This window comes from Festucalex cinctus, chromosome 11, assembly GCF_051991245.1.
Source record: "Festucalex cinctus isolate MCC-2025b chromosome 11, RoL_Fcin_1.0, whole genome shotgun sequence".
NCBI lineage: Eukaryota > Metazoa > Chordata > Actinopteri > Syngnathiformes > Syngnathidae > Festucalex > Festucalex cinctus.
In genome coordinates this window covers 22,947,031-22,959,339 of record NC_135421.1, presented here as the reverse complement: position 1 = coordinate 22,959,339, position 12,309 = coordinate 22,947,031, and the positions used below count along the sequence as shown (strand labels likewise).

General features: G+C 36.7%; 1 protein-coding gene across 2 annotated transcripts in view; it reads right to left on the bottom strand.

Moving 5' to 3' along the window:
* The window catches only part of abca12 (ATP-binding cassette, sub-family A (ABC1), member 12), a 65,617-nt gene extending 53,769 nt beyond the window's left edge, over positions 1–11,848 (bottom strand). For both annotated transcript variants that reach the window (XM_077535882.1, XM_077535883.1), the window contains exons 1-14: positions 11,649–11,848; positions 10,089–10,166; positions 9,922–10,015; positions 7,149–7,293; positions 6,762–6,877; positions 6,491–6,564; positions 6,146–6,304; positions 4,977–5,170; positions 4,459–4,577; positions 4,259–4,359; positions 3,230–3,376; positions 1,998–2,164; positions 1,743–1,876; positions 1,111–1,241 (exon numbers count right to left, since the gene is read on the bottom strand). In XM_077535882.1, the coding sequence (XP_077392008.1) occupies positions 1,111–1,241; positions 1,743–1,876; positions 1,998–2,164; positions 3,230–3,376; positions 4,259–4,359; positions 4,459–4,577; positions 4,977–5,170; positions 6,146–6,304; positions 6,491–6,564; positions 6,762–6,877; positions 7,149–7,293; positions 9,922–10,015; positions 10,089–10,154 (1,647 nt within the window). In that variant the 5' untranslated portion in view covers positions 10,155–10,166; positions 11,649–11,848. The remainder of the gene's footprint in view (positions 1–1,110; positions 1,242–1,742; positions 1,877–1,997; positions 2,165–3,229; positions 3,377–4,258; positions 4,360–4,458; positions 4,578–4,976; positions 5,171–6,145; positions 6,305–6,490; positions 6,565–6,761; positions 6,878–7,148; positions 7,294–9,921; positions 10,016–10,088; positions 10,167–11,648) is intronic.
* Between the last annotated feature and the right edge of the window lie 461 nt (positions 11,849–12,309).

The following is a 12,309-nucleotide window of genomic DNA, read 5'->3' as shown; positions in this document are numbered from 1 at the left end:
TATTATTATTATTATTATTATTATTAATAATAATATTAATTATTATTATTTTGACGAGGCATGGCTCCTGGGTAATGTCGTAATGGTGATTTGCACATTTAAAGGGACACTTGACCCATTTGAGCCATCTTCAGCAGAAAAAGTTAATATTTTGTCCAGAATGAATTTGATAACTTCTTGATAACTTATTTATCATGTACAATTAGCACTTTAAAAAATAAAATTTCCCACTTGCTGTGGACTCAAGATGACATCACAGGCTGTGCTGAGGAAATTGGTAACGTTTGCTGACCAAACCAAAACAAGTGAGCCATGATTGATCGTTACCTACTTCCTCAGCACAGGTGATGTCATCTTCAGTGGACAGCAAGTGGAAAAATTTGTTAGGAAGGTAAAAATTGTATATGAAAAATAATGAAGTTATCAAATCCAATTCTGGACAAAATATTAACTTTTTACTGCTGAAAATGGCTCAATGAGTCAAGTATCCCTTTAATCATTTGTCAACACATCTCATTGGGTGAAACCAGTCAATGGTGGGAAAAAAAAAAAAAGACTTGTGCTTTATCTTGTTCACTGATTTTAACGACATTCGCAATTCTCATGAAAGATTTATGTCACCATGATTTGCACAAGTCTCGGCTGTCAATGAATCACACCGCTTCGGTTTTTCCACATTAATTCTCATCTTAAGCATGGTAGGTGTCAGATGTCTGAATGGAAAATTACGTGGACTTGAACAAATGGAAGAATATGGCTCAGAAGTGCAATATTATCATTTGTATACGTCATTATTTTCATTTGCACGTGATCTTTTTTTTTGTAATTCCTTTCTCTTGTATCACACCATTCTTATTGTGAACAAGAATGACAAAGCCTATTCTATTCTAGAGGTCACGGACAACGTGAATGTGAGGTGAAAATGAAAGATAGCCAATCAGGGAGAAACAACTTGAAGCTGTTCTGTCCTATGTGTGTCTCAGAAGTCATACACTACATAACAACACAAAAGTAAATTATTTAAACCAGTTAGATATCAAAAAATGATGTATACTGTATGTAATTGTGCATAAAAACATATGATCTCATCACATAATCTTCCAGGCATACCTTCATTATTACTTCAGCGACACTTTCTAGGATCTGGCCGATCCAAACACTTGCCTCGTTTTGGTTGGTAAGCAAGGTTAGAAAAATGTTTTGGAGTTGACCAGAATCAGTCAAGATGTTGCCCAACATATCTGCAAACAGGAGTAAAAAAATAAAAATAAAAAATTATACAAGAAAAGTTTAGCGATGTCAGGTTACAAAACAATACGTTTAACAATCATTTCAGCCTTTGGACCACACCCACTTATTTACAATTGTCTTTTGTATAATAGCTCAATGGGGTATGTTTCCTTTGTGAGCACGTATTGTGTTCTCGCGTACAAACCCTTCAAGTTGCCCTTCACTAAGAAATCGGTCAGCGGTCCCCAGAGAAAGGGTGTGAACATTTACCTTTCGGTTCAACACAACTTCAATAGAGAGAACAATAGCGACTGAGGTTTTGTGTAACAGGAAATGCTCGACTTTCTTCGGACTCTAACCTTTAGCTCTTTCCTTTATATAAAAAATGATGGATTTATGTCAAATTTGCACCTATCAAAATGAGAGGCGTCTTGAAAGCAAGACATCATAGAGGCAACAATTAACTCAAACCCAATAAGATAAGACATGATGACTGTTTGTACGTATTTTACCTCCAACAGTATGAATCGAGAGAGTTGCCCATTCCATGGACTGAAAACCAACGCGGAGGATGTGCTGGACAATCATGTCCACGTCAGGATGAATTTCACTCAATTTCAGCAGCACTTCACCAACTGTCAAAAACCTGCCAAGCATAAAGCCTCCTGAAAATCATGCCCGGGAAATGCAGGAGCTCTCCAAAACTGCGCTAGTCGAACAAATTGAGTGTTAAAGCTGTTTTATGTTGAAAAAGGCATTATACGTACAGCTCCTCCTCAATGTTTTGTGGTTGTGTGTCTATATTATGCCAGGGCCTCGAGATGTTGGAGCCTCCCAGGCCCCATGGCAAGCCTCCACCCAAGAGACTGTGGAGCAATCCTTTGGCAAATGAAATATCATGGGGAGCAACATGCTTACTCCAAGCCAGTAAAGCCTGGAAGAAAAGGGTCAGGAGAAAACTCAAATTAGCTCAAGTCATTATTGTTTGATTTTAATATTTCTTAAAGCGCAAGTCAACCATAAACATTTCTTGAGAATATGTTATATGTGACGTCACTAGGCTAAACATGACATTCTGATTAATGTTAATTTGTGGAATATGAGTTATGCAGCAAAATCCAGCCATTTTTATCCATTTCAGGGGGCGGCCATTTTGCCACTTGCTGTCGACTAAAGATGACATCACAGTTACTCAGGGTTCAGGCAACGACCAATCGTAGTTTACCTGTTTTCTGAAGCTGAGCTGTGATTGGTTGTTACATAAGACCGAGCAACTGTGATGTCATTTCTACTCAACAGCAAGTGGCAAAATGGCCGCCTTCAGATATTGATAAAAAATTGCTGGATCTTGCTGCTTAAATGATATTCCACTAATGCAATATTAACCACAATGCCAACTAGTGGGGCTGCAGAGAACTATTGTCAAGAAATGTTGGGGGGGTTGACTTCCACTTTAAAGTTTGTGAGCTACATATCGCGATAAGCCCTCGAAGTGTGCTTGACGCTTTATGAAACTATTAACAACATACTACATCAGGAACTTTCTTCGCTCATTTATTCAAAGCTATTGTAACATATTCCATCAATTTTAGTATCTTCCATAATTTTGTGTTTACATTATAATGCGTGTTGTGTACATGAAACGTGAATCTGTGGATGCAGATGCATTTTACATACTGTGGCACCCTCCTGATCTCACTACTTGTAGAAGTAATTGAACTAATTGACATATGGCAGCCCTAAAATCTAATCATGTCCATTTGACTTTATCTCATTGAGATAAAGTTGAATGACAGTGCTAATTGGATGGCCTCGACATTTCCGTTGCTCAAGTCCGACCCACTTGTCGCCATGGTCAACAACTTTTGCGCAGCTGAAGCCTAACTCTTTAATCTACTTGTGCAATTGAGAATGCAAATGTGTCGGGAGAGGAAAATGGAATCGACAAGAGCGCTTTCAACATAAAGTGGATGACACAATTGCCAAGACTGTAACCTACCTGCTGGGCAACCTTGTTGGGACTGATGGCGTCTAGAATCACATCCAGTGCACCAGTCATGCACATGGTTGAGAGCCACACGGGGTTACTACTGTTGTCACAAATGTAGGACTGCAGAAAATGTTTGTCTAATGTCATAAAGATAACCTGAGGAAGAGAAAACTGTCAGATTGGATGCATATCACTTTCAGCCATTTTCACTGAAGCAACCTCCTGGCTGTTTTATTTGATTTTGACTGATTTTGCAAGACCCACAGAATATTGTGTTCTATTGCTATAAAAACATGGACCCTACCAAAAGAAAGATTAGGGTCTCTCTCTTTCTATCTGTTCCTATTTCACAGAAATTAGCATTGGAATATAGCTAAGTTTCCATCATTATTCACAAATCTGTTTAAAACTGTAGGGAAAACATGTTGGCCGTTTTCGTAATAACTGCCATTGCTTCAACTGTTCTCATTCAGAGGCTGCATCATGCATCAAAGCCTTCCGTATGCTCTAGCATTAAAAAAAAAAAAAAAAGTATAAATACGTCTTTGGGACACTGATAATATTTAAAATATAACGTATTTATACGTTTTTGGGAGAAAATGAGTTAATTTTTGGAGAGAATGTCACACAAATCAAATCTTCTCAAAGCAAGGAAGAATTGCTAACATTTTGTCTGATTTTATATGTCAATCAAAATGCTATTCCTTACATTAATCAGAAATATTAATAGCAATGCTACTTGATTAGTATAATAAATCCCTGATGGATAGGGGTGCTTTAAAAAAAAAGTTTGTCCATGGTACCACCTTGGGTAAGGCCGGCTTTGCTATAGTATAGAGTACACAATGACCAATTGCATAACCCGGTTACATAAAACCCAACATAAGCAAAAGACAGCGTTTACATAACATCTTCCTGCTGGTTCTAGTTAAAAGAAAATACTTTTATATGTGAAACAAAACACAGACACTCTCCTTTGCTTTAAATATAAACTACGGAAATAGCTTGATAAGCTCGTCCAAACGACCTAATACATACCTGGGCAAGTGGTATTCGGACATTTTGTAAAACCTGTTCAGCAATTTCGCTCAATGAGTCATTGTTCAGCATGACAATGTCTCCAAGGGAGATGGAAACATCTAAGCAGAAATAAACAATGGATTTATTACACGTGACTGCTATGGTGTGTTAATTTCAGCACGCGATTGGTTCATACAGTTCAAATGATGCTTAGTTACCGTTGCCAGGCCAGTTTTGAACATAGTGGATCATGTTGATGCCTCCAGCAATTAGTGGATGCAGTGCAGAGATTGACTCAGCGGTTTCAGAGAAATTGCTCTGGATAACATGCATAATGCTATAAAAAGATCATGAGAAAAACAATAATAAGGCAACTGTGCAAAACAGCCGAATAAGATTCAATGTCTGAAGAGCCAAAGCAAAAAACAATTTCCAGACTTTATGAAATTCAACTCGGACTTCACCACAAAAAAATAAACAGTTGTTTGAAAATGAATGGCTATATTTTTTTTTAGAATTACATATGATATCATTTACATATTTGTTTAAATGTGTTTTCCCACATAAAAAAAATACATTTATTAAATAAAATAAAATAAAATAAATATTGGTCTTGTAGTGCTAATGAGAGCCAATACAATTAAGACAATCAAAATGTAGCCGTGACTGCAAATTTTTGTACTATGTATTGTTACCAGGTGCATTCATGTTGTTTTTATGACTAGGAGCAACTTACCCTTGTATGTTGGTGAAAAGGCCCGCTGCAATGTCCAACATCTGTTCAGGTGATCCAGCAGACAAGAGCTGGGGAATAGCTAGAAGACTCTCCCACAATAAACTTTCCTTCTGCATCTCTTCAAACACCAGCAACATGGCCCCAACGACCTTTACCAGCTCCTCTGGATTTTGTAGCATTTCCTCTTTCAGGATCTGAGAATCACACGCCACTTAGAGTAAAAAAAAAATATCACCTTGTGTTGAACAAACTCATTGCCATTTGCAGGCACAAAACTATATTGTGCAGAGTTAGACTGCATTGACACAATGATGTGCACATGTTTTGCAATTTAAAAAAAAAAAATCCAATAACTTGTTACAATTGTCTTGCTGTTTTACACAGAAATGCTTTTTGTAAAGACTGACAAAGAAGTACATAATTCCTACTTCATGTCAGCAAAATTGTACTCAAACAAATCTGAACATGTTGTTACTGATCCATGAGGAAATTTGCTTAAAATGTACGGCATCTTTCGTTTTCAAGAGTGTTCAAGACTTTTCTGCATTTCTGTGACATTTCTGACATTTTTGGCAATTCGGCAAATATTATGGTCATTTTCTGCCACTCTTCCTTTTTTTGGACATTTTATGGCTATTTTTTATTTTGATTTTTTTGATTTTTTTTTTTTTTTTTTTTACCTCTTTTGCTACTGATTTTTTGGCAATTTTGTGGACATTTTATGGTAATTTTCAGCATTTTTCTTTTGTTTTTGTTTTGGTCTGACTTTTTTTTTTTTTTTGTTTCTCTGAAATTTGAGGGAATTTAATGGTAATTTTCTGCATTTCCTCTTTTATGGTCACTTTTTGGACATTTTTAGGTATTTTTTTTTTATTTTTCATCTACCTTTCATTTTCTCTTAACATTTTTTGAATATTTAATTATTCTTGTTTTATTTAATCATTTATTCATTTTAAAAATAAATTATCTAAAAAATAAAAATAAATAAGTACAAAAATATTAATTTCTACAATTTTTTTAAAAAATTTTTTAGAGATCCATAGGGAGCCACAGGAGAGGGACTAAAGAGCCACACGTGGCTCCAGACCCGCAGGTTGCAGACCCCTGGTTTAGGTGATGCTGGAATATAACACGATAAATACACTCTACATCCACAAAGACACACAGACCTGGTTTAATATCAGTAGAAAGTCCTCCAAGACAGTATTATTGGAGTTGCAAAATTTGTGCGCTGCGTTGCTGATGTTGCTGGGTGCGGTCGCGTTGATCATCGCACAGATGGGCTGCTTCAACACGTTCAATGCTGCCATCATTTTGGACAAAGATTCCTAAGGGCGGACAATTTTACATTCATAGTCAAGACAATCACAGTAGAGGGTATTTAATACAATATTTGTAGCACTGTTTTGAATGCAAACAATTGCCAAATAAGAGGCCATAAATTGCATCAGTAATGAGTTGTCTTATTAACGTTTCATTGTTCACACCTGAAGCTACACTTCAACAATACCTACCTGATCCGGAACAAGAGTTGTATTCTTAGCGTGGGTGGCAGTGGCATTCCTGTGTTTTCCTTGATTAACTATCGCTGTAACAAAAGAAAACAAAGGATGTTATTCGTAACGATTATTATTACAATGATGCTACGCCATGCTGAAAACAAGTGTAAGTCTAATCCCTCATTTTGTGGTCATAGAAATGTAAAGGGTCAACAAATTAGCCAAACAAATGTAAATAAATGTGCTACAGAAAATGATACCCATTCTAGAGACAACGTCAACTTACACAGCATTTTTTCCAAGTTCAAGGGTATGTCTTGAATGGAGTCGGTCGGAAACGTGTCACCGTAAAAGTCACCACCTTGAATCAGCTTCGCCAAAAGAGACCCACTTGACGATGACCTGACAAAAGCACGACGTGAGGCAACGGTAAATTTCCTCATGAAACATTTTGCCTTATATTTTGAAAATACACATTAAAACAGTGCTTCTCAATTATTTTTTGTTACAACCTCCCCCTTTGCACACTCTGATACTGTGAGTGCCACCGCCACCTACTGTAGTGGATGTGCAATTGCATTATAATGTAGTACAGCAAAAAAGAAAAAAATCGCTAGGGTCACCCTCATTGTGGGCTCGCCCCCTATCGGACTGCATTGCTATAAGGTGATACCTGGCATTATGGGTGGATCTTTTTGTAAACTTGGCTGGGTTCACCAGGCGTGACCTGTTGTGACATTTGCTGTCTGTGTTGCACATGAGGGTCTGCAAGAAAGGGAAGAAGCCAGCGCTGGGCAGGTTCCGGGGTGCCACATAGCCTAGAAAACCAGACAAATCTCTTGAAGGAGTTTAAACACACACCTTCAAAAAAAAAAAAAACTGATATGGTTATGAATTATCCATTAAACAGAACAATACAGGTTTAACTGGTTCAATGAACTATGAACATTCAAAAACAATATGAGTCACAGTGTGCTATGCGTGGGCTTGTTTTTGCCAATGCGGCTGTGTATCAGGTATGTTTCCACAGTGGATGTTTAATTATTTGTGTTCGATGTACAGTATATCATATCAAATTTCAATAAACAGCTTGAAGCTATTTTGGACGTACCGTTACACCCTGAGCATAGCCAGTTTTTGGCTATAGGCGAAGTAGGCGGCTGCCTAGGGCCCCCAAGCCACCAGGGGGCCCCCAAGCTCTATGTGTAGTCTTACCTGATGATGATTAAAATGTCCTGTCTTCATTCTGTCTCTAATATTTTTTATTACATCCCATTTTTGATTTAAAAAAACAAACAAACATAGGGTATAAATAAAATAAACTGTGATGTTAAGCAGTGTTTTTGGTGTTTTTGTGTCAGTTTGTGACATCAGTAACGTCACTGTTGTTACCTTTCTACCGGTCTATTAAGATGACTCTTTCTCTTAGTGTTTTATGTTGCTACTTTGCGCTTTAGTGTTTTCTCGTCCCTGAACAAGGTGTTTTTTGTTGCTACTTTGTTTTCTAGACCTTTTTCCCTGAGAAAGGTGATTTTCTGTTGATACTTTTGTGAACAATAAACTGTGGACTTTGTCTCTCGCTCTGCATCCTTGGTCCTGGCCTTGCTTTGCCTCACGGCACCATAACAACGATGTGAGAATGATTGACATCTACCCTTCCCGTTAGCGAGAGTACTACTAAATAAAACAGACACCGTAATGTCATCAAAAAGAAGCTAGCTCAGTGGCGCTAAAAACACGGAAGAAAACTGAAGATGACAAACGATCAAAGGAGAAAGATAAGGGACTTGTTGGTGATGGAAAGTTGGAGGTGAAACTCCATTCTATTTTATTTTTAGCAAGTTTATTTGTTTTGCTAGCCTCGGGCATTGATTTATAGATGTTAACTTTCTCTTGGCCAGCCCCATAGTTCAGTGACAAATTTGTAATTGGGTACAAGCACTGTACATCACAATTTTTAATATAAAAACAGATTCATTTTTAATATTCTGCATTACTGCAAGCGGTTAAGACTAGGGATGGGCGAGTAACGATACCAGGTATCGAGCCGACATCAGCCTTTTTTCAAGTACTCGAGTCCTCGTGACGCGGACGAGTACCAGCGACCGATGGCAGAGGGGGAAGACGTTAAGTGAGTCCTCCTTGCCTGTAAGTGGCGCTAGCTTGCAGCAGTTTTTCACCAAAACTTTTGGTTTGGAAATACTTCAAAATTGTGAATCTTAAACTAAAAGAGCATTTTTGTGTTGTATTTTATTAAGACTATTGAAGAGTGACTGTGTTTGGTTTTTTTTTGTCAAAATGAAAGGAAATATATTTGTTTAAAAATATCTTTTAGTGATTTTTTTTTTTATTTGTCAAAATGTACTACTGGTATCAGCAGTTGGTATCGGTGAGTACTGAGAGTCTGAGTATCGGTATGTTCTATTTTCTTGATAACCTAAGGAGGTTTGTCTTTCTAGGAACACTTCTAAAATATTTTGGAGCCAGGGGGATCTTCTGAACTTCACATCCTTCAGGACCAGGACGCCCCAGGACCACCACTTTCCTCTGCAGGATCACCTGACCAGTATACAGTATTAGGTGTGATGCTGATAGTGTGAGACTGATAAATATATATGATAAATAAGCATTATTTTAAACTAGTTTTACTTCTTCCACTTTAAAATCGAGTTTGTTTTGTTGTTTTACTTAAATTAAACACTTTTCTAAACACTCAAAAGCTGTTTTATTTATTGACGTGCAGAGGACTGTCAACTTAAGATGTTTCATTTTAACTGTAGTCCGTTTTGCTCATAAAGTGTAATAGATTGTGGTATTTCAGGAGGCCATCTAAAGGGTAAGGAATCTCTTCATTGTGGTTTGGCAAACTAGAATCTAAGTAGAAGATAAGGTGGGAGGCCAACACCTTTACGTGAGCGCCTTCTACATTTGTTGATTTTTTTATTTAACCTGTTAACGTGAATAGATGAGGACAAACGGAGTTCAAAGGTTGGTTGTCAAGGACTTCTTATGTTTGAGGAATTCTCCTTTTATTTGCTCTCATTGCGGAATGGTAAAAGTTCCCAAGTTGTAAATCTGCTCACAACAAGATAGCTAAAAAAAAAGGGTCATTTTAATTGCATTCTTGATTGATATATTTGAGGGTTATATTGAAGAAAAGTACTATTGTGTAAATGTCATTCTTTTAGAAAATATATGTTTATTTAGTATAAAAAAAAAAAGAGAGTAGATTTCTAATCAGGATTGAAATCAGTCACAAGACAGGTTTGACCAGTGTATTAGGCAAGAGTCCATTATTTAGTTCAATCGCTTTCTGCTCTGTTATCTTATTGTACATATTTAGTTTGCAATCTGAGTGACTGACTGTCATTAGTGTGACGTAAATGTGAACAAAAAAAAAAGTAGATGGAAGAAACTTAACACTTTTTTTTTTTTTTTTAACTTACATGACGCACGAAGCTCCGGTGGGTAATGGTCTCGGGTCACAGCGACAATAATGAAGATGATCAAAGGCCAGATGATCAGAGTCAGCGACCAAACCTAAAACACACCATTTCCGTTCCTTAACTTGCCATCAATTGCTGTCGTTAACTTTCTTAGGGGTCACACTCACTGGATGTCTGATTATATTCAGCCCATTTTTCCAAAGAAGAAGCTTGACTTGCTGGAAGAAGCCCATCTTTGGACGAGCCTATAATGGAGATAAAATGTGCTACAAATATTACCGGCATATTATGTAGAACTCATCTCTGGCACAAACATTTACCGACTACCGCTGACAACTAATATTTGCTAACATGCTGGGATTTCACTCAATTTCTATCATGCTTGCTTAAATTCAATAATGCACAATTGGTACAACTGGTGCATACATTTATATCTAGTTGTTTAATTTCCCAGTAATTGTACTTCTCAAAGACCTCCACTTTTGACTCCTTTATATTGTGTTGCTGTCTCTCCATATTAGTATTTTTTTTCCGTACTTTACACAACTTTGGAAGTCATTTGGACTTTAAAGTACAAAAACAGGAAGCGTTCTTCCATACAGTCTGTATGATTATAAACATTTTGAATTGTATTAATAATTAGAACCCGGCCGATTAAATCGATTAAGTACGGCCCTTCAAACATCGGCCAAAATTATTGGTCAAATGGCTAATGTTTGCTTTTACAAGCAATGTTTAGGTTAGCAATGCAACCTGGATGTCACAATTTTCTATACCTAAAGTCTTTTTTTGTAACAAAAACAACACAAACAAAATAAAACCATAGCGCAACATAAATCAAAACATAAATGTGTCAAATATGACACAAATACATATGAGAAGTATTAATGTCCTTATAACTTCATTAATTAAATGCATTGTGCCACACAATGTATTCTGGGAAACAAAAAGTGTTTTTGTTTTTTTGTTTTTTTAACAATATATTTACAGTTGGCACCCGCTATTCGCGAGGAATATGGACTAGGCTGGTCCAGGACTAAATTCACACATAATTGACACCCATTGAAATGCATTTTATACATTATATATTCCTTTTAATTAATCCGCCAATTAATAGGTCATCAGTATTTTTCCGCCCCCTGGCAAAAATCGGTATCGGCCCTATTAATAATTGAACTATGTGGAAAAATGGTCTAGATAAAGTTAGTTTAGAGACATAATCACTTGTAGGCTACCTGTAATAACTGCGAGAGATCAGTTAAATATAATCAATAATACAGATTTGTTTATTGTTTTTTTAAGTATCCAATCTCCAATAAAAAATGATTTTCTTTTAACAACAAATTGGGTATCTTTGTTCACCTACATGCCAGCGACGTATACAATTAAACCCACCTGTTGCAAACATGTGAATAATAGCTTTGTGTTCAAATAAACTGGATATCACATTGAATGAGAGAGCATTTGTGAGTTAACAGAAAGAACATCATTATTTCACAATAATAAACTTTGTGAGATTTGTGTTTGTTAGCCATAAGGTTGTTACCTTTGTGGTTATTATTGTACACGACTGTATTATTGTAAGGATGCAGCCAGTTTTAGCAAAAGCGACCAGCATCCAGAAGAGATTATCGAAGCAAAAAATAAATACGTTTTTTTGACTGCCACGCAGAAAACTTACTAATTGTGTTACTAATGACCGTACATAAAGTCATGATAATGCTCACCTGTTAAGTTTGTTCTCCCAATTAGCTTTTTTTCTTCAGTGTACTCTTGGCGTGAGAGGGAAAAAAAAACCACGACTAGTAGTCCTCGCGCACAACAACCTCTTTTCTTTGTAAGTCAAACCACCACCGTTGGTCTGTAAAGTTCCTCTTCCAGATAGAAAGCACGAAAAAGTGGTTTGAATTCCGCTTGTACACCTCCCGTGGACGACGTTGACTGTCGGAGGGGAGTGAAACAGCATACACCTGCACACGAAACTCTCTCGTCTCCGGCGTGGGAGTGGACCAATCACGAGCGCGTATTTTTTTTTTCCCCCCAAGTACTGATTTCATAACTGATTTCATACACTTGTACAGGAATGTAAGTCAAATGTATTACTAGCATCACTTACGCTTTGTTAAATTACTACTCAAATAAACAGAAAGTGCAAAATGGCTGACGACAGGTAGCAACCAACGCAATAACACAATCGAGTGGAGCATAGATTGTCTAATTATAATCAATTAATAAATAGGATAATTGAAAAGCATTAGACATTGAAAAGCATTTTGAATCGTTGTAACTTGATTTGTGAGGTATTGTATATTCGAATTTCAATTGTAGTGTCCCAGTTTTTAATTTTGAACATCTGGTGAAATTGAATATTGACATTTATTGTTTATT